The sequence below is a fragment of the Crocuta crocuta genome, unplaced genomic scaffold (genome assembly GCF_008692635.1).
Source record: "Crocuta crocuta isolate KB4526 unplaced genomic scaffold, BGI_CrCroc_1.0 scaffold369, whole genome shotgun sequence".
In the NCBI taxonomy this organism is placed as follows: Eukaryota; Metazoa; Chordata; class Mammalia; order Carnivora; family Hyaenidae; genus Crocuta; species Crocuta crocuta.
In genome coordinates this window covers 5,470,772-5,493,152 of record NW_027529441.1, presented here as the reverse complement: position 1 = coordinate 5,493,152, position 22,381 = coordinate 5,470,772, and the positions used below count along the sequence as shown (strand labels likewise).

The following is a 22,381-nucleotide window of genomic DNA, read 5'->3' as shown; positions in this document are numbered from 1 at the left end:
GGGCATTTATTGTGAAAACCTCAAACAAGGTCCCTTCTCTGCTGACGCCATGACTGACGAGGGTTTCCCACCAGAGAATATGGCTACTTCCCTCATCACGACATTGGGGTTCTAGTTCCCGTTATTATCTTAAAAATCCTTACAGATTGACCATACCCCAACTTTTCTTAACCCTCGGTTATTCGTTATTAGATGGTTACATAGAAAGTCCTGGCAACTCTTGCGGTTTCCTGACATGTCACTGTCCCAGACACATTAGCTGGGGTCACGTCTTGCACGCCGAGTCCCCGGGAAGCCTGTCTGACCGCTCTGTGGAAAGGTGTCTATTGTGCTGAGATGACCCTGTGTGGGCGGCCACCCCGTGACCCCATAACCTTCAAGGCAAGGTGAACCGAGGCCCAACCTGTACCGAACGGTGCTCGTTAACAGTTCTGAGTTCCTTCTGGTAGCTCCCTGTGTCCCCCCCTCCNACCTTCAAGGCAAGGTGAACCGAGGCCCAACCTGTACCGAACGGTGCTCGTAACAGTTCTGAGTTCCTTCTGGTAGCTCCCTGTGTCCCCACACCTCCGGTCTGTGCCGTGCCCTGAAGTGAGTTGTGAAAGGAAGTCTCGGCAAGACCTACCCGAGGGGGCACAGCCTGCAGGGCAGTGATGTAGTTCTCCAGAGCCAGGCGGCGGCGGTCGTTGAGCATGGCTTCCACTCGGGCCATGTGCGTCTCCACCAGCTGCTGCCTCTCGTTGGCCGCTTCCTGCTCCAGGGACTCCACTTTCTCCTGGAAATGCTGCCGTTGCAAACACACACACAGCCATCACCACAGAATCGAACACACGGCCCGGGGCAGCGAGTGCCATGGTTTCCAAAGGGGTATCCTACTCCATTTGACTCCAGGATTTACAGCTGGGCCACCATTTTGACTAGTTTGGCGTGCTTTATGGGCTGCATCCCTTTCCTGCACCTCATCCTCAATCCTGACTTCTCACTGTAAATCAGTCTTCCCTATGGCCTCCGGAGACCGACTGGACGAGCCAGAACACAGGCTAAATTTCCTCTAAATTACATTGCAAATTAAAAAAAAATCCTCTCTTACTCAAAGTACATTAATGGGAAACTGACCACAAGGATCTCACAGTCTACGTAAGGCAGCTGTGAGAGGAGTTCCTGCCACAAAAGTCTAGTTAAGGTGTGTGATTTGTGCCAGGGGAAGAAAAAGATAAAGGAAGACGTTGGCAACCAAGAGCAGAATGCAAGTAACAGTAAGAGTTTTATGGCAATGAATTAAAACTTGAGCTAATTCAGAGCAAATACAAGGAAGAGCTTAAGAAACTGAATTCCTGGACAGTGATGAACAACAGTCCAAATTAATGCGAATGCCAACAGTTGCTCTGGGGGTTCCAGAGCTGCTAGCCCGCGCCGCCCCTGCAGAACTGGCCTGGGTTTTACCTGGATGACGGCCTTCTTGTCTGCTTTAGGCAAGTTCTTTGCTTGCCTTTCTGCCTCTTCCCACTCTCGCATGACCTACAAGAAGAGAAAACGTTTCAATTTAAAACCATCAGTTCTTTTTTCAAAGATCTATTTAATGAGATATTATTATCTTTCTGTATTTGACATTGGAAACATGAAAAAAAATTATCACATTCCAGTCCCATCTCCAAACTCTTTGACCTCCCACTATGAAGTATAGCACCTATCATAGCAGTATATATGCACAAATGTTCACGTTTATCAAAGGAATATGGCCCTTTGAAACAAAGGTGGTTTTTTTTCTTTTCTTGAGAAATGGCTGAAAGTCATCTTGTTTGATGTGCACAAATGTTAACGATTTAATGTTTTAAAAATTTATTTTGAGAGAGAGAGAGATAGAGAGACAGAAGATGTGAGTGGGGGAGGGGCAGCAAAGGGGAGACAGAGAATCCCAAGCAGGCTCTGCACTGTCAGCACAGAGGCCAACGTGGGACTTTATCTCACGAACTGTGAAATCATGACCTGAGCCGAGATTAAGAGTTGGATGCTTAAACAACTGAGCCACCTAGATGCCCCTATATATATTTCTTGAGCAAGGATTTCCAACATTAAATTGAATGCATTAGTTTTAGTATTTTGTAAAAGCAAGTTACAAAATTTCAAACTGTGTATTTTTCAAACAGTAAACTGGGGGGGAAAGGCATGAATATTTAATGGGTGAGTGAGTATACATGCCATGAACACACTCCCAAAAAGAAGTACTTAATGGAGGAAGAAAAAGAAGACTTCTATTGTCAGAAATCCTCAGGTCTGCCCCATTCATGGGTACTTAGGGCCTTTTGCTCACCAACCCCCATCATGAACGGCAAAGAAGACCTCCAGAAATTCCAAGAGTATACATTATAATGTTCTGAATGTAACAAAATGTATTCTTAGCAAGTAATGCAAATTTAGTAACCAGGCTAATCTGTTTTGTAGGAAAAGAACGCTTCCTCCTCTCTTCCTTGAAGTCCACCCAGGGTTACCCTGGAAAGAGGTTCATTCATTGACCTGAATGCCAAGATGGAGTCTGCAGCTGTGTGCACATTGTTGAAATAGAGTGATACTAGATTCTTACCACCCACTGAAGCCTTTCCCTTTGAGGTGTACTATGCTCTGTCAAGCAGAGATGTTTTAAGTGCAACTCATACCTGAGCTAGGTAAAACAAAGAACAGAAAGCTCAGGTAAGCCGAATAACGGTCTGGTGACAGATGTGTACTTATATAATTTGTAGACACACAAAGCATAAAAGAACCTGATTTCTGTACTATAAAAGCCTGTTATTTATCGGTATTTTATCTCTAATGAATCTTTTTGTGGCATGCTTCAAGATCAGAAAGAGAGAGAGAGAGATTTGGAATAAAAAATTTTTTGACAGAAAACTTCTATGAGGTAATACCATATCAAATCATCATGTAGGTTTTTATTTAGATATTTTATTAGCTACTAGCATTAATTTGTTATCTAGGATACAAGACTAGTTTCCTCGTGTTGTTTTTATGAAATTATGGAGAAAACAGAAAGGAGTGAACTTCATTACAGTTGAAGAACATGTAAAAAATAACCTAAAAAGGCCACAACGAAATTGGAAAAAATGTCCCACTGTTATGAATAAGAACAGAACACAAAAGAAAAGACACATATTGTCCCAGATGCTTTGGTGTCTCTAAGAGTTAATGAAGGGCACCTGTAGAGAGGGAGCTACTGAACGCTACCCCTGCTTTATGGAGGAAATAAGGCTTGCAATAAAAATACTTCAATTTCCTGCCTTGAGAATGCTCACAGTGGCGGTACCCTGCCATGAACTCTTAAGGCAAGGAATCTCAACATTAGTTTGAGAGAGAAGCCAAATAGCTTATTGGAATATGAAAACTGATTTCCGGTATTACCTTTCCATTTTTACCATCTCACCTAGTACATTCAGAACCTGGCCCGTAAATTTCGAGCTTGGGAAATACATGGAACAATTACAGAGATTTATTGGGCTGATGCACTGAAAATAAACATCACTATAAAATGAAATCGAGTTTTGATTTTCAGAGCAATTTAACCATATCCTATATATACTGTCACAAATAAAACAATTCACTGATACCATCGCCCTAGGCCTATTTAACGCAAGATAAACACACACCACAGGCTCAACCTCTCTCTTGGAACAATGGCTCCACTGAGGTGCTCCAATAACAGACAACATGAATGCAGATCTGCTACATGGTAGAGCTTGTATTAAGTGCTTCATAAAGTCCATCTTGCTTAATTGATGATGTAAGCAGTCCATGAGATGAGTCATGGTGACCTCCATTTTATGGACCAGGTTAAGTTACCTGATCAAGGTCATGGAGGAAAAAGGAGAAGGAAGGATATACACCAATATCATTATAGCTCTAACGACCATGCTTTTATCTTCCATGGCCCAATGTGCCATTAAAAAATACAAAATTTACACATGTTACATATATATATAACATATAAATTATGTGCTTGTATATCTATACAAATAATATATTAGACATGTATATTTATAAATATATATTTTATATTAAAAATATATAATACATATAATAACATAAAACTATTCAATAGTAAATTCAATAGGTGAGCTAAGTTTCTTTTCATTTGGCGACAGGAAAAGGGCTGTTCCTAAGATGTTGACACTTATCTTAAAAATAATAAATTCAGAGGAAGGTCAACTTTCATTTCAAAAAATTTCATTTTGGGGCGCCTGGGTGGCTCAGTCGGTTAAGCTCAGACTTTGGCTCAGGTCATGATCTCATGGTTTGTGGGTTCGAGCCCCGCANTCAAAGATAAATTACAATTGCTAAATTAATAAATAACATATATAATTATTATGATATATAAAAATATATAATAAAAAGCATTCATAGACTGTTCAAAATCTTAGATTTGCTAGACCCTATTCAACAGCAGTCTACAAGTTTAGTTATCATGAGCCCCAGCAACCAAAGACCAAAAACCTCCAAAATGTCTGTTTTCATAAGAAAACAAATAGTAACAAAAATTATAATAAAAATTAATTAAAATTCTCAGGTTCCTCCATATATTCTTGTGAAGCAATTTTCCACTGCATGAATAAAAGTATTAGTTACCACTGGATTTATGGATCTTCAAAGACTTGGCTATTTTATGTAGAAAAAAGACAACTAAAACATAGAGATTTAAGAGGCAGGCAAGTTCAAAGTCAAACAGTCCCCAGAATTCAGGACCACAGATTATGAAGATAAATGTGAATCTCAGGCATCTCACTTTCCTCCAACCACTGAAATTAGCAGACCACGTTCTCTCCGCTAACATAAATCTCTTAAGTCATCTCACATACAGCTAATAACCAGAAGATGAAGAAACTCCGTAAAGATTTATATGGAGTAAGTCATGGGTAAAATAGATGTGCTAAAACAAAATTGAGTTAGTATTCTAAGAGAGATCTGGAGTATCTGAAACTGACATATGTATCAAAAAAATCACGAATAAATCAAAAGCCGAGCCAAGCTTTCAGTGTTTATTTGTGTTATTATTCTTTTTTGGACTTCTTTGCGCCTGAAATGATTTTGAGACTGCTGAGAAGGCTCTGAAACCTTCAGAAGCAAACAGTGCGACAGGATTTAAGCTTAAAGGATGTTTTATCAGTGGCAATAAATACAAGTCAAAGTCATCCTATGCGTTCTTAACAGTGATTATGGATTAGCCTGTGTTTTTCCAAATGACTACTCCTGTTTTTCAGAAGGACTGCCTTCGGGTGAAACCTCACTCTTCCATTCCACCTCGCTTTCTAGTTCAACTTGCTTTTATGTTTTTGTCATAGCCAACAACTACAATTGCACGTTACATTCCAGAGCCAAAGAATTTTAACTCTCCCCCCACTTGTTATTATTCCAAAATGGATACATTATGGCCATTCATCTTAAAGGAAAACAACACTAATTGTGTTATGTCTTTCTAGATCCATTAGCAGTTCTCTTTTAAATATAGACTTCATTATATTCAAGTATGATGAGGTCAACAGATCAGGAGACGAATGCCACTGAAAAAACTGTTACATAGTTCCCACGAGGAGGTGGTATGCTTTGTCATTGGGGGTAGGGGGCGGGCAAGCACCAGGGTGGGTCAGGAGGTATAGGGTGTGGGGGGAAATATAGCCAGGAGTCTGGTTTCCTTGAGAAGGAATCAGTAAGTCAGGGTAAGCAGGCTTAGATTTGGCTAGGTTGAACAATTCTGGTAGGTTCTAGGGTACAGGGGTTGTTCTAGATGCCTGGTACCTAGCCTTAGGGTGAGGAGGTAGATAGTGGGTCAGAGTGTAAGAGCCTGAGGAAGAAGGTAGTTGGGGGAGATGGGCTTTGAAGTGGTTGGTGTGACGATGGAAGGTGTGCCCAAAGGCTAGTCATTTGCTACCTCTAGGAACAGGCAAACTCTGGGAGGGGGAGGTCTTCCTAGAGTTAGTAAGGCCCTAGATGTCAAAACACCATGATTGATGCAGTCTACTAAAGACTTACTGTGATCTTAGAAAATATATGGCAGGCTAATTCATGAATCCTATTTAATGTCTATTATGAAAACTTGTGTTTGTGATAGATATTATGAGAATTAGTAATGCCTTCCGATATTTACCATAGAATGTTAACACCAAAAAAAGGAACACTTGACTTTAATCTGAGAGCTTTCCTCATTTACGGTTCCTTAAATCTGACTCTTCCTATGTTTTTTCATACTCACTCTAAATTGTGGACACAAGCTGGACAGTGATTGGCAAGTAAGTGCTGATATATATTTGCTGAATACATAAATGAATGAATGAATGAAGCTGAGAAAAAGCTAAAATTATCTATCTCTAATAAATACAACATCTAGCACCTGGTATAGGCATCATAAATTGACATTATTATATGTAAATCAGTTTTTGAACAGATTTTTTTTAACTTCTATTTTTTTAAAGGTTTTATTTAAACTCCAACTGGTTAGCAGTGTAATATTAGTTTCAGGTGTACAATATATGTGATTCAATACCTCCATACAACACTCGGTGCTCATCACAAATGCACTCCTTTGTTGTTGCTGTTTTCTTTTATAGTTTATTGTCAAGTTGGTTTCCATATAACACCCAGCACTCATCCCAACAAGTGCCCTCCTCCATGCCCATCTCCCCTTTTACCCCTCTCCTCCACCCCCATCAGCCCTCAGTTTGTTCTCATGGTTTACCTCCCTCCCTCTCCTTAACTATTTTCTCCCCTCCCCCTCCCCCATGGTCCTCTGTTAAGTTTCTCCTGTTCCACATGAGTGAAAACATATGGTATGAACAGATTATTTTTTACTTTGTTTCATAAAGAATCTGCTAAAAAAAAAAATCCAAAGAAACAAACAAAAACACCAGGGTTTGCCGCACAGTGTTGTGAACAGAGCATTGTACCAAGAGCAAGAAAGGCTCCAGTTCAAAATGCCTGTCTCTTGTGTTACATATATTGTGTTGTAGTGTGGGAAGCCACACTCTTGAACCACTTTTGCATTATCTATCACTTATGAAACAAGAGCACATGATCGTTACGGTTCACCTTGCTTTTATGTTCCTGCGGTCCTATGGATTAGCTTTATAAGACATGTTAGGTTCAAAGTTATAATAATTTGGAATCTAATAAAAAATACTCATCTTTACTGCGGATCCTTTGAAGGGATTTTACATTACAACACCATAGTTATGGGGCTACACAGATGTGGGTAATAAAACCAGAGAGAATGTTGTAGACATCACTGAATGTGTGCTTATAGATTCCTGCTATACATACTGTAGATGGATCTCTCCTAGGTGGCATGCTCAAAGAAGATTCTAAAAACCCCAAACTGGTAGCCTTAGAGCACACATGTAAAACTAAGACTTTATGCCTTTTAAAGACCTGGATAAAATGAAAGAGCGCTCCCCTCCTGGGCCTATTGTAGATGAAATGATGGGAAAGGCACACTACCTGGGACATTCGCTCGCGGTGCTTGGCCTCCAGCCTCTCTTTGGCTTTCTGGAAATGGGCATGTTCATTCTCATCTCCGGGGGTCTCGAGATACTTGTCGACGGCATCAGGGGTGCTGGCTGCTGTTGTGGGAACTATAAGGTAGAAAGAGGGAAGTTTGAGCAGAGAAATGGCATCCAATCATTTCAAAGAGAGCCATTTTTTTCCCGTTTACTCCAGAACAAAGACTAGTAGAGAAGCACAAACAAGAAGTTAATGCTGTCCAAGGGAACACCGTGAGAGACTTCGCAGCACAGTACAAAGGTGTCGCCCCCTTCAAAGATAGGGTGAAGGAAAATCTATCAACAGTCCATTTTGCGAGTGTGGTGTTATATTTAAATTTCTTTGCAAAACAGGCATGCATAGAGCGAAACCAGCTGATGTTTAACACATTTTGTCCCCAATCCCGATGCCTTGCTAAATTAACATTTGTAATCTTGACAGTAAGATGTGTCATCAATACCACAGCCTAGGATTCCTGCAGAAACTGAAGAAATCTCAGTCTATTGCAGAATAACGGCACCATAGAGTAAAAAGCTAATTTCTACAGTATTTTCAGATGGTTTGATTTCAGAGCCATCTTCTATGAGAGAGCGTTTGAAATACTACCCCAACAACCGTAAACTTCAATAAATGCATTTCTGAAATCACAAAAGGACCTTTCCGCCTTCGCAAAATTTGACGAGAGCCAACTAATTCATTAGAGTTGTCAAAAAGAAAGTGATTTCTATTTTGAATTCAACTAAAACTGCTAAGCAATATTACTGAGTTGCAACATATACTGCTAAATTATGTGGAAACATAAATATCCATAGAGTAAAGAGTATCATAAAACAAAACTCTTTTAACTCATGAGCCAAGTGAATTGTAATGCTTATACAAGCAGTTTTCCAGTAGATTAGTAATGATTAGTGAGAATTCAGGTCATTTATGAGCATACTCCAAAAAAATAAATAAATAAAAGAGGGGCACATGGGTGGCTCAGTCAGTTGGGCGTCTGACTTCGACTGGATCTCATGGTTTGTGGGTTCGAGCCCTGCTTCGGGCTCCGTGCTGACAGCTCAGAGCCTGAAGCCTGCTTTAGATTCTGTGTCTCCCTCTCTCTCTGCCACTGTCCTGCGCAGGGTATATCTCTCTCAAAAAGACATTAAAAATAATTTTAAAAAAAGGAGAGGAAAAAAAGATTTTGTTTTAAAGAATAGAGTATGTTCAACCAAAACAGTGAAATTAGGTGTTTTCAGGCCAAATCAACTCAAGTGTTTTCTTCACAAGATTAGTAAAATATCTCCCATGTTCTAAGTATTATTCTTCACTGATTTTATCTAATTATTGACTATTATATTTGAGATAAAATATCCCAAAGAGAGCTTAAATGAGAAGTATTTATGGCTAAATCATTTGGAAACTAAATTCTAAGATAAATGTCTTTTATACATGCTTTCAGAAAAAAAAAATGCCTGGTATCTTCACAACCCAAAGGCTTCAAGACTTGAACCCAAACCAGAAGGCTTTTTTCATTACATAGTTAAATAATATCTTTAATTTTAAAGAGAAAATATTTGTTCAGATTTCTTCCCTTTGTCTTTAATCAAGGTTTAAGAATTATTATTATTTCTTTAAAAAATAAGGGCAGTTTAGGTGTCTACACAGATGGCTGCTTTCAAGTGGAAGGAAGGAAGTGGGGCGTATTCCTGGAATTATTTTTCAAAATGCTCTGTGTTCACTCTTCTGCTTCCACTGGGGGATTCTGAGTCAACAGGCCTGGGACTGGCCTGGGGCGCACATATTAAAAAGCATCTGCCCCCCATCCTCCGTATGGTAGACGAGAAAGCACATGCTTCAGCAGCCAATGGGGAAAGCAATGTACACTTTGGAATTAGGCACATCTTGACGTCAGTCTTTCTTAGACTGACTGTGACCCAGGGCAGGAGACATCAATCATCCATGTACCAATTTATCTGTCAGCCAGCATGCTGGGTACACTGGGAAAAGGAGATGCCACCCTTGTGTGTTACACACCCTGCACCCAGAGCGGCACACGGGGTCCTTCAGGTTAGGGCCTCTCTTCTCCTCGGCATCACACGTAATTCAAACTGTACAGCTTATGCAAACCATAGACAACATGAGCTAATTTTATTCCACACACAGGACCCACAGGAAAAGCAGCATGTATTTTTTTAGAAGATCTTTGGTATAACCCACATAAAAGGCCCACAAATGATTGAAAATGAGTCCTTAATTTTTAACACTGAGAAATCATTTTCAATTTAAAATCTTTTTTTTAAAAGAAGGAAATCAAAGGCAAGTATTTTTCTGCATAAATTCAAGCAAATCAATATGCAAGTATATTTAACTTCATCATTTTCCCCACTTGAAATGGAAGTGATGTTTAGCATGTTAAATTTGTTTCCCATGGTTTTAATCATTTATTCATCTTTGCACTGGTACAGCTCAAATGAGAACGAATTAAAGTTCTTTTTGGCACGTTACAATCTGGCAGAATGACAAAATTAGGCAAACTATATTTTACATTTTGAACACATGAAAATGTATAGATGTTTGGGGCTATTTTCACTGATCAAGATAGCCATCCGGTTGTTAAGTGTCATAACCATAACATAGCCTCCTCTTTGAAAACTGGAATTATAAACATTACTACATAAGTAGGGGAAGTTCTCCATCCAACTTTTATGGTTGGCAAATTTTATGGTTTTTCTCCAAGTCTTATGACTTGCGAACACATGTCTACTGTTTTATGGAAAGGAGATAAACAGTAAAATCTGAGTCAGTGTAATCTCATTATAGCCCATGTTAAAATGTACCCTTGCAATATTAAGAATAAAATAATAATAAAGAAATGAGCATGCAAGGTATATTTAATAGGATTAAGAATATTTCAAGTGTTAAACATTCTTTTTAGGCACATGAAAATAAATACAAGTACTGTATTACAGATTTATTCCATTTAATCCAGTATTTCGAGTAAATCCTTGTAAGCAGCTCTTGTTATTTCCTTTAGTTGAGGACTTTAACAGAAGCAGTCTCTCTTTTAATCTTTAAATCAAACATTTTAGCCATTCATACTGACCCTCCATGTCAATTAGTTTAAGTGAAATTTTCCTGTATTCATACCAACGAGCAAACCAGATCACTGTCCAGTCAAGGACAGAAGAATGATGGTACATCTTGATATCTGAAAATAAATTTAATATTTCATTATCACTACCCTGCAGCTGGTAGGGAGGAAGGGAAGAGCATTTTTAAGGAGGGCTTTACAGAGAACTCTGTTTCTATTTCTCTACTATTCCCATATCCTAAAGACATGGTCACACCAGGAACAGCTGCTAGTCTGTGATAAAGTCCATGGTAGGCCAGACACAGGGTAGCGAGGACAGTGGGCAGGGGCAGCAACCCTGTGCCCCTCACCCCTGCCCTTTCAAAAAGGTGCTTCCTTTGGGAAAAGAGTGGTTCAAGGAAGCTGTATATTACAAGTAACTTAAAACACAGGTCATTAAAATTTTTTTAAAGTTTATTATTAAATTATTTTTGATGTTTATTCTTGAGAGACAGACAGACAGACAGACACACACACACACACACACACACACACACACACACACACACAGAGTGAGAGTGGGGGAGGGGCAGAAAAAGAGAGAGGGAGACTCAGAATTGGAAGCAGGCTCCAGGCTCTGAGCTGTCAGCACACACAGAGCACGACACAGGGCTTGAACCCACAGTCTGTGAGATCATGACCTGAGCTGAAGTTGGATGCTTAACCAGCTGAGACACCCGGCGCCCTTATTTATTTTTTGAGAGAGGCAGAAACGGCGTGAGTGGAGAAGGGGCAGAAAGACAGAGGGAGAGAGAGAATCTGAAGCAGGCTCTGTGTCAGCACAGAGCCTGATGTGGGGCTTGATCTCACGAACCTGCGAGATCATGACCTAAGTTGAACCCAAAAGTTGGATGCTGAACCGACTGAGCTACCCAGGCGCCCCAGAACATAGGTCATTTTAACAACGAAGAAAGAAAAAGTAAACTGGGTTGAGGATGTTTACCTTTGTTTCTTTAAGCTAACATACAGCAGTCCGTCCTATCCAGAGATTTCTGAGGCTCCTTAACAACTGTGATACAGGCTTAGATTTCCAAGGTGGTCAAATAATAACAGCCTGAATTCATTTGCCTTTACCATGCTAGGTGCTTTCCAGGCGTCCCCATTTAATACATGGGGAGAAGCAAAATTACCGCATTCCACTTATTGTGCATTTAACATAACTCCTCATATCCCTGACCCACAAATAGGTCTGAATTTAAGATTAGGTAAACCCCATGAAAAGACCTATAAAATTCTATTAATTTAGAGCAGAAGAGGGTTAATCCTATCGATACATCCAGGGCACTGGAAAGTATTTGCTTTTGTTAGTGAATGACACGAACTGGCAAACAATACGTGTCACTATGATATCTGTAGACCTATTTTCTATCAAACAGCTGTTCCTGCCCTGAAAGCTATCTGGCAAATGACCTCCAACCAACGTTCAGCAGAAGTAGGGTTACGAGACCAGGGTCAGGCGAAAGATCGTGCAGACTATGAGCCTGGATGACGGTTTAGCCTTGGGCCCCTGCACAGACATGCTCATTCATGCCTTCTGCAAGCAAGCTCGCTGGGTATGGTCGCCTTCCGTGGAAAACTAGACTTACAATTCAAGGTTAAACACCTTTAGCTCTGGGTTTTGGCCTCTAGCTGCCAAATTGCTAGCAGCACACGGAACCGTCATATGCATGGGCTTTTAAATTGTCAAATGACCTTCATCTTGATTTTCTTAGTTTCAAAACAGCCTTGTAAAATATGGTAGGACATATACCTTCTCATACTAAGAATGAGTGTCTAGGGGCGCCTGGGTGGCTTAGTCAGTTAAGTGTCCAACTTTGGCTCAGGTCATAATCTCATGGTTCGTGGGTTCGAGCTCCATGTCGGGCTCTATGCTGAACGTTTTCAAAGAGCCTGGAGCCTGCTTCGGATTCTGTGTCTCCTCTCTCTGCCCTTCCTCTTCTCACACTCTGTCTCACTCTGTCTCTCAAAAATAAATAAATGTAAAAAAAAAAAGAATGAGTGTCTAGATGGAATACCAAATTAAAAAAAAAAAGTTACAGAAAAGCAGTTCTAATTCACAGCACATTACTGCCTCAAGGTGAACGTTCTGCTTCCAAAGATTCAGTCCATTCTGGATGACTAATGCTTTCAATATAAGCCTTATTCTTGCTTTTCTGCTACTCTGGGAGGTCAGAGGTCTCTCCAAAGCTGAGACAGCAGCTTGGATGTAGACTGAGCCGCCCTGAGTGTGCCCGTTTGTTCCTTTATGTCTCTGTTTAACAAACTTTACTCCCCCCCCCCAACTAATGTGAGACACACAGGAGAAATCAATGATGGAAAGAAGAGTCCAGTCCTTGTGGGATTGTATTTGAGGGAGGGAAGTCCCCCCCGCCCCAAAAAAGACAAAACTAAGACACATTGTTAGAATGTGATTTCTATTACGGAGAAAAAGAAAACTAGAACAGGGCTGGCGAGAATCAGGGGACGCAGGAGATGGGAGCTGAGAGCCCACAGCAGGAAGCAGGCGGCCAGCCAGGGTCTAACTGAGGTGACGTTTAGACAAAGGACCCAAGTCCCACTTCCCCGTTAGCCGCTGCAAGAACGTAGCAGGCGGATGCAGAAACTAGCGCAAAGGCCCTAAGAGGTGAGCGTGCACGGAAAATTCCAGGACAAGCAAGGTCGGTGTGGCCACAGCTGAAGGAGCGAAGGAGAGTAGGGAGAGGCAGAGAGGAAATGAGCGCCAGATCAGGCGAGGCCCGCAGCGCGCAGGGAGGACGGCGAGGAGCCAATGGGTACTGTGTCGAGGAGAGAAAGATGTCATAGGAGGCTTTCAAAGGGTCACTCTGTCTAAGGGACAAAGCCGAGGAAGGAGGTCTTTCAAGGGTACAAGATACAAATGAAGCTGAGTTGTGTTTCAGATTCTGTCTCCCTCTCTCTCTGACCCTCCCCTCCTCATGCTGTCTCTCTCTCAGAAATAAATAAAACATTAAGAAATTAAAAAAAAAAATGAGGCTGAGTTGGTAAAGCAGCAGGAGCCGGTGGGGAGTTCTCATGGAAGGTCTCCACCCTCCTCCCAGACATCAGTGGAATCACAGATTGGCTTCTTCCTCTCATCCCCTAAACCACAGGTAACCAGATAGGGAGAAATTCTTTTCCTTTGCGTGTGTGAGGGTGGATTTCAATTTTAATAATTTTGTACCAGTGTGTGTCACAATATTTCCACTTCACCTTGTAATCCCTGCTGGTACCTGTCAGATCTCTCTCTCTCTCTCTCTTTTTTGCAGGTGGAGTTGGGCGCACACGTTTGCTTTCCGGTTATTAACGAACCCTGGTGCTGCACCCAGTGTTCCTGTAAGAAAACACACCACCACCACTGGGGGCACGATGCCAGTGGAACATTTCCATTCCAGCATTTCCGCTGAGAAAATGTTCTAATTTTTGGGACAGTCACTTCCAAACAAGGTGAAAACTGGTACTATCTTTAGAATGTGGTAGAAAGCCCTCCTCTGGCCCATTTGGGAGAATCTCTGTATCAGGGACAAGATCAAATCCAGCTAATAAATGAAAGTTTATGCTATATTTTTCATTCATTTTCGTTCTGACTGTACAATCACTACGATGTACCGCACTTCATACCAAATGCAGCAAGAATGCAGTCTAAACACTGCAGACATGAAAAACTGTCCCCATTATTTTGGTATTTACCTGTTTCCTCCATCTCTAAGAGACACATAATTAAAAAAAATTTTTTTTAATGTTTATTATTTATTTTTGAGAGAGAGAGAAAGAAAAAAGAGTGCAAGCAGGGGAGGGGCAGAGAGAGGGAGACACAGAATCCGCAGCTGGCTCCAGGCTCTGAGTGGCCAGCACAGAGCCTGACGCTGGGCTCGAACCCACAAACTGTGAGATCGTGACCTGAGCTGAAGTTGGAAGCTTAACTGACTAAGCCACCCAGGCGCCCTGGAGGGGACACATACAAAGTTCTAGAGTCAAGAAGGGCTAAGGGTGTAAAAGAAGGAATGACCCCACCTTCAAACAGTAACAGCTCTGACGACCTACAAGCCACGAGGCAGAATGTTTCCCCAAAGAGAGGCCCGTGAATGGCATTTGGTCGATATGCCAATGTTAGATTCTAACAAGAAAATTCTGTTAGTCTCCGTTCGTCAGGAGAAAGGCAATTTATCTCCACAGCACTGACAACAGAAGATGAAAGTCAATAAAGACCTATTCCAGTCACTGCTTTATCCCTGAACATGCTCGTTTATACAGCGCTGGCACCTCCGCTGAGATTTGGCACCAAGGGTCCTTCACATACGGGTGAAGCATGAACCTGTAACGAATGATTTTATGTAAAGATTTAACCTCAAAACAAGGCAGAGTGTGCAGATTGCCACCCTGACTTTAATGAAAAGAAAGGAAAAAAATCCATTTCTCTAATTCCAAAAGGACTAAAATCCTGAACACATTCTAAACTCAAATATTTATCACACCCACCAGGTCCAAGTGAGAGGGGCCGCTCGTGATGTGAAAATAGCTTGTGTGACCCCTGAATATACGGTTCCAGACTCTCCTAAAAATGGAAAAGAAAAAAAGAACAAAGGCCCTTTCCCCGGCACACCCTGGCTCCACACGTGCTTTTTTTTTTTAATGTTTTATTTATTTCTGAGAGAGAGAGAGAGAGAGAGAGAGACAGCGTGAGCAGGGGAGGGTCAGAGAGAGGGAGACACAGAATCTGAAGCAGGCTCTAGGCTCTGAGCTAGCTGTCAGCACAGAGCCCAATGCGGGCCTTGAACCCACGGACCATGAGATCATGACCTGAGCCAAAGTCGGACGCTTAACTGACTGAGCCACCCAGGCGCCCCTCCACGCGTGTTTTGTAGGCAGTGCAATCAAGGCTGGCCGGCTCTGCATCGTGCGGGCAGAAGTAATAAAAGTGTAATCTATGCGGTGTTTACTCTAGTCAAGCTACGTTTCTTTTTTATGTCTTACGGACCTGTCCTGATGTGGGGATTTTGTCGATCTGTGAAAGGAGCTTGGAAGCATGAAGGCTGGCGTTATTTTTATTAATACCTGGATCTTATTTAGCACAACGCACCACAAAATTGGACAGCAACCTCGAGTCTGCATCTAAGAACCACATGTGAAGCCAGAGCCGTAATAACTGGCATCTAGATGGCCTTAACCTCCTGTTATTGTTTTTCGTCCATGTGTCAGAAGCCCTTCTCGACTTCATTAATGGTGGATCATAAAGAGATGACCTGTCACAGTCGCTCAACACTCCACAGATGAGTTCAAAGAGTCGAAATCTGCAATATTATCTGCTTTCAGAGGAACTATGGAAGTTAAAGCCGGAGAGCGCCGTTAACCCCTATGGGGGTCTCAAGGATAAAACCAATTTCATTTTCCTCTGGCCGTCCACACCAGTCTCTCTCTCCACTTGTGTATTTTAACTTTATATTGTTATTTAATTCTATCACACACTGAGGTCTCATCTCCTCAACAAAACTGTCAAGTTATTGGAAGCAGGGAACTCGGTTTACTTTGCAGGTGTCCATCAAAATACCCAGCTTAGCGGCAGCCCATCCTGAGCTCAGAAGGAACAGCTTTATTAAATCAGAGGTTGGAATGCTAGTCTCTTTTTGTAAATAATGTGTTAGTGGAACACAGCTGTATCTATTTGTTTACCTATTGTCTGTTTTCATGCTGTAATTGCCAAGTTGAGTATGTATGATGGAGACCATATGGCCCACAAAACCTAAAATATTGACTCTCTGGTCTTTTGTAGAAAAATTTTGCCAAACCTTTCATTAAACTATCTGCTTACTCTTCTTTGGAAAGAATACAGCATATATATGAGCTATAATATGTATTATATATATATATATATATATATACACACATATAGTGGGTATTTTTTATTGTTTTGAGTTGATGAGATTTTTTTTTAAGTGCCAGTTTGCTGAGCAAATCGATTCTTGTCAATCTTAGGATTTCTCCCTCTGATAGCTTGGAGGAAAAAGCCATTTTTTATTCTGATTATTTCTCAGTACCCAAGATGTGGCTTCTCATATGTGTCAGTCTAATAGTTTTTACTGCCAGTGATGTGACGTGTAATTTAATGCACTCCCACATCTTTTAATGGTTTTAATTGTTGTTCATAATGCTTGGCAGTTTTAGAAAAATATCATAGTTCCATTAGTATTTGAGAATGTGTTAATGGGAACTAACATTTGTACTTTGCAATCAGAAGAACACGTACAGTGTGATTAAGAACAATAGCTCGAGTCTGGCCAAATACCAAATGCCTGGGTGTTAGGCAGGATACGACAAATCTGGGGCGAAGGTGGCACATTCCATTAAAAGGCTGCGCGGTGAGTTCTCTGCGGCTTGCAAATTGTGAGCCACTGCGGCAGCCTGAGAACCCGGGGTGGGGATTTGGCCTGATTTGATGTCCTCATTATTATTTTTTTGAAGTTTATTTATTTTGAGAGAGAGAGAGAGAGAGAGAGAGAGAGGGAACATGAGTGTGTAAGCAGGAAAGGGGAGAGAGAGAGAGAGAGAGAGAAGGAGAGAGAGAATCCCAAGCAGGCTCCACACTGTCAGCGCAGATCCTGAAATGGGGCTCAAACTCATGAACTTGAGATCATGACCTGAGCTAAAACTAAGAGTTAGACGCTCAACCGAGTGAGCCATTCAGGCACCTTTGTCCTCATCATTTTTATACACTCTGGCCGTGTATTAGTCTATTCTGTGGTATCCTGGCCATTTTGACGTGAGTAAAAAAATCATCTTTTTCCTTTCTGGATCCCGCTTGAGGCCAGATCTAGGCTTTGCAGAGGCCCTAAGGCCACAGACGTGACCCCGAGGAGATCATGCCAAGTCATCTGTGTGGCAAGGCCATGTGGCATCACGACAGATGGCTGTCCTCTAGCATATGCTGGGATTCTGTGACGAAGAGGAAGCACACGGGGGGGGGGGGCGGGGCAGGGGTTTGCTGGCCTATCTCCGCCTCCCCAGCCCTGCTCACGTCAGAGCAGAAACCCTGGGAGACCCCTGACTAAGACTCCAGTCTGGGCAGCAACAGCAACTTCCGCCTTAACCCGTATATCCGGCGAGCTGGGCTGCGGCTCTAACAGATTCAATTTCACAAACGTCTACTGAGAATCGGAGGCTTCTGACCTGCAACATAGCAACGGGCCCTCCAAGTTTGTGCAAAGTGCGACTGTTTGCACCAGCCTGGCCCTATCTTTACATAAGCCGTGGGCTCACCACTAGTCGAGATCAGAGGCTCTCCACTGGGGGTGACTTTGCCTCTCCCTGCCTCCGGGCACCATCTGGCAAAGTCTGGAGACAGCTGAAGTTAACCCAGTTGGGCTGGTGTTACTGGCATCCAGTGGGGGGTAGAGGGGGGTACTGCTACACGTCCTCCAAACACAGCCCAGCATCCGCAGGAATGAATTATCTAGCCCCAAGCGTCAAGCCCCTATAGACTTGGGTTTATTTATTGTCTGTGCCAACAACTCACTGCAAGAAAAGAGCAAAAGATGGGTGATTTGTCATTCTCTTTGGCCAGACCCTTTGGGGCAATCAGCTGACTCAATACAGGCACGATGCTCTGTGTGACATCAAATGCCATTAAGGAGTCAGTCTGTTTGCCTTTTGAGGTGCAATGTGATGCGAAGAACACTAGGCAAAAATTATTCTCTCATATTTGAAAAATAAACTCATCAATAGATATTTATATAGTACTTTTACTGTTGTTAGCAAACATTCACTGGGCAGAATGAATGTGAACCTTCTGTGTTGTTCTAAACTCAAAGAGGTGCACACAAAATTAATGCCAGAAACAACTCAGGTCTCACCAGATATTTTTCTCAAATAGGAAAGGAATTTTTTTAAAGGATTCAAATCTACAGGTTTATGAATAAAATGAAAGCTCTTAGCCTGATATCTCTCTCTGTTGTTTAGAGTCTTATTTACAATAACAACAAAATAATATTAATAAAAAGAATCAGTGTTCCTTAGAATTGCAGTGCTCAGAGGGGCGTCTGGGCAGCTCAATCGGTTAAGCGGCCAACTTCCGCTCAGGTCATAATCTCACAGTTTGTGGGTTCGAGCCCCGTGTCAGGCTTTGTGCTGACAGCTAGCTCAGAGCCTGGAGCCTGCTTCGGATTCTGTGTCTCCCTTTCTCTCTGCCACTCCCCTACTCATTCTCTGTCTCTCGAAAATAAATAAATGTTAACAAAACTTTTTCTTTAAATTGCAATGCTCAGAATTGGGTTTTATGACAAAGATTTAACCTGATCATAATCTGCTTTGATGGGAAAACGATGGTATGTGTAATGCAGAGAATCACACGTCCTCTCTGCCTGTGTAGTGTTACATCAGTTTAACGGAGGACCTTTTCTGACCTCCTTTCATATTTATTATTTGACTAGAAGCAGCTCAAACTGATAAACTCATCAAACCAACCACTTTGGGGAAAAGAGAGATCCTGCGCTGAAGCCTGGACTGGTGAGGAAGTCAAGTGTGAGCCCACCTCGCCAAATCTTAAGGGCTCGCTCACCTTCTTGTGGGGCTCATTTCCTCCGAATACATCCTGCCATCTGCATTTGACTTCCAGACGACAGTGAATCCTTTCATTCAGATGTGTAACTTTGCTATAAATAAGAAAGCATCGCTGTGCAGGCTATGAATAACTAGAAATTATATGCTTTCTCTAGTCTGTTTGTACCAGCTCTGCAGAACCCTTCACTCGCAGTGATGAATAGCCTGCAGGTAGACGAGAAAATACAGCTGCCAAAATCACTTCCCAGTTGGAAGTGATTCCCAGATACGCAAAGGTATCATGATCCCAGATATACTACAAGTAGTTGGAGAAAATTACTGGGACAGAGAAAATTGCAAGAGACTCTCAACATCTGTTTGGAAAATCCGAGGATGCAAATACTTCATGAAAACAAATGTATCAAGTCATGTTCATTTCTGTCAATTAATAAAAAAGGAAAAGTACAATTATATGCTAACATGAGATAAATTGAAATATTTTTTATAAAAGGGGAAAAGATATTTCATTGACGGATGTATGCTATATTCACTGCATTTAGAAAAAATATTTTTAATATTCTTCCTCTTTGTGTTGTCTGTATTTTTAAAATGCACTTTGAACTTCAAATACTAATTTTTCTAACCTTAAAAAACAGAAGCCAGTACTTGACCATGTGGAGTGTAAGTTCATAGCCACAATATCATTAAGTTTCAAAGCTGGTCCTGCCACACTTGATGGCTCTCACAGCTTCATTTTCTCATATGTATAAAGGAAATGAGGAAAATGCCCACAAAGTGTTCCTGAGAAAAATAAATGATCTGTGAAAATGCTGGGTAAATTGCAACCTGCCAGAAAGACCAATATATGATCAATCCTACACTGTAATATCTAGTTTTCTCCAGTCCGCTATGTCTACTCACTTGTCATACTTTCAATGTTGTTCAAAAAAAAGTTTTGTCACAATCACAGAAAATATGTTGACTACCGTAGTGAAACTCCCACATCCTTCAAAAGTTATATATAAAGTGAATGAATTTGAATCTCATGGTGGCCATTAAAAAACTGTAATGGCCTATGATAAAACTGTTTGTGAATTACAGAATTCTCTAACTATTGTTTATCTTTTTTTTTTTTTAAAAAAGGTAATTGGTTTCCTCAATTTGGAGACCAGGCTTTTTTAGGATAATATAAATATATTCTCCTTTTCATTATATCTGAACTACAGCCAAAACTGTGTCTCTTTTTTTCTAGCAACTACAAGCATCTATAGTGTGTGTGTGTGTGTGTATGTATCATCCTTAACCTAATGAAGGATAAATGTATTTATGGATATAATCCACGTTTTAAAATAAGTACTTGTAGGTGCTCCTAGGTGGCTCAGTCAGTTAAGCATCCAACTTCAGCTCAGGTCATGATCTCACGGCTCATGAGTTTGAGTCCTGCGACGGGCTCTGTGCTGATAGCTCAGAGCCTGGAGCCGGCTTCGGATTCTGTGGCTCCCTCTCTCTGCCCCTCCCCTGCTCACGCTCTGTCTGTCTGTCTCTCTCTCAAAAATAAACATTAAAAAAAATAAGTACAGGGGCACCTGGGTGGCTTAGTCAGTTAAACGTCCGACTTTTGCTTAGGTCATGATCTCGCGGTTCGTGGGTTCGAGCCCCACGTCGGGCTCTGTGCTGACCGCCAGCTCAGAGCCTGGGGCCTGTTTCAGTCTGTGACTCCCTCTCTCTCTGACCCTCCCCTGCTCACGCTGTCTCTCTCTCTCTCTCTCTCCTAGAAATAAATAAAACATTAAAAAAATAAATAAATAAGTACTTGTCTGTTAGTATTTTTAAACCAAGGTAGTCAGATACGCCAAGTGAAATCAATCACAAAAGACAGACATTCTAAGGTTGGTTGATGATTTCTTCAGAAGAATCTTTTTCCACAACCTAATGATAATGATAAAACCTGAAGTTTTTCTGCCCTAGTAGGGTGCATTCAGGGAGTGGAAGAAGAGGTTGTCAGGAAATCTAAAGGTAGTCTTTCACTTCCTAAGGCTTAACATCTGCTTTACAATACAAAAGTGAAGCCTGTGCATACATATTGGTCTATGGAGTCAGCATAACGCATGCATATTATGTATTTTTCTGGGAAACGAGTCACTTATATTCATGGCCTCTTGTTAGGCTGTGGCATCTTGACAGCATTTGGAAACAGGATAGTGATGCCAAATAAAACATGATAATGTTACATGTATGAGATGTAGCAGAACCACACAAGGCTGAAAACAAATTTTGATCAGAAACAAGTTTAGTCAATCCTTGGAGCCTGGCATCTGAAGCTGTCTGGCAAAATTGGACATAAATACAAGCAAAGCAATGGAACTAAACATTTTATTGAAAGACAGGTGTTCAGGAAACGCAGAACCATGCAAAGAAAGTGATGATGCTGGAGTTATACAGCCATGCACTGTACTACTTCTTCCTGCCCCCCCACCCCCTCCAGTGAATGACCACATACGTTTAACAGCATCTTGGGGAAGAGGCTCCTGGGTAGTCTTGAGCAAACTTTGGGACACTATGGAGAAAATAAGAGAACATAACTGAAAACAAAAAATAGAAACATGGGAATGATGGGTGAAACTTACATGATTCCACTGACCAAAGGGAAAAAACAAAACAACCACATTTGATTAAAAACGAAACAAAACTACACGAATACCTTCAAGTTTGGCCCCAGCTCGGGACCAAAGTAAACATAAACAGAAGATATATTTCACAATGATATCTCAGCGTGCTGAGTATTCTGTCTCCAACAGCACTTCTAAGTAACCGATGGAGGATTTTCTGTTCCCATCTTCCCACCTCAGTGCGCAGCACCACCAGGCCCCAAGGATCCACTCCTTTCACCCATCCATCGGCAGCCTCCAGCTCTCCTCTTGGTTGAGGCTTCACTGTCTTCTCAGATCTGCCCACCCTTCTGACTGACCTTCAGCCTCTCACGTCTGTCTTCTTGATAAACTATCCTAGAACCTTACGCTGAAAGTAAATATGGACTGCTTGGCTTATCCATGACACCTTTGTTGGCAATCTCTCTGCCTTTTGCAAATCTTTCAGCAAAAGGTGTACCATCCAGGGCACCTCCGGAGGCTCCAAATGACCCGTGGTGCCCGCTGCTCGCTCCCAGCCTGAGTCAGATCACACTGATCGAATGGAGACTGTGTGGTACGCGCTGCTGTCGTGTTCTGT

At 41.6% G+C, this 22,381-nt stretch overlaps 1 protein-coding gene across 6 annotated transcripts in view; it reads right to left on the bottom strand.

Annotated features, from left to right (window-relative positions):
* Nucleotides 1-22,381, bottom strand: part of APP (amyloid beta precursor protein) — a 270,144-nt gene that overhangs the window by 82,247 nt on the left and 165,516 nt on the right. For 4 of the 6 annotated variants that reach the window (XM_077760218.1, XM_077760220.1, XM_077760219.1 and 1 more), the window contains 3 exons: nucleotides 7,474-7,607; nucleotides 1,441-1,515; nucleotides 623-781 (listed from right to left, as the gene is read on the bottom strand). In XM_077760218.1, coding sequence (XP_077616344.1) covers nucleotides 623-781; nucleotides 1,441-1,515; nucleotides 7,474-7,607 — 368 coding nt within the window. Of the gene's footprint in view, nucleotides 1-622; nucleotides 782-1,440; nucleotides 1,516-7,473; nucleotides 7,608-21,653; nucleotides 21,711-22,381 lie in introns of all 6 variants that reach the window. The other 2 variants (XM_077760216.1, XM_077760217.1) reach the window with 1 other exon arrangement.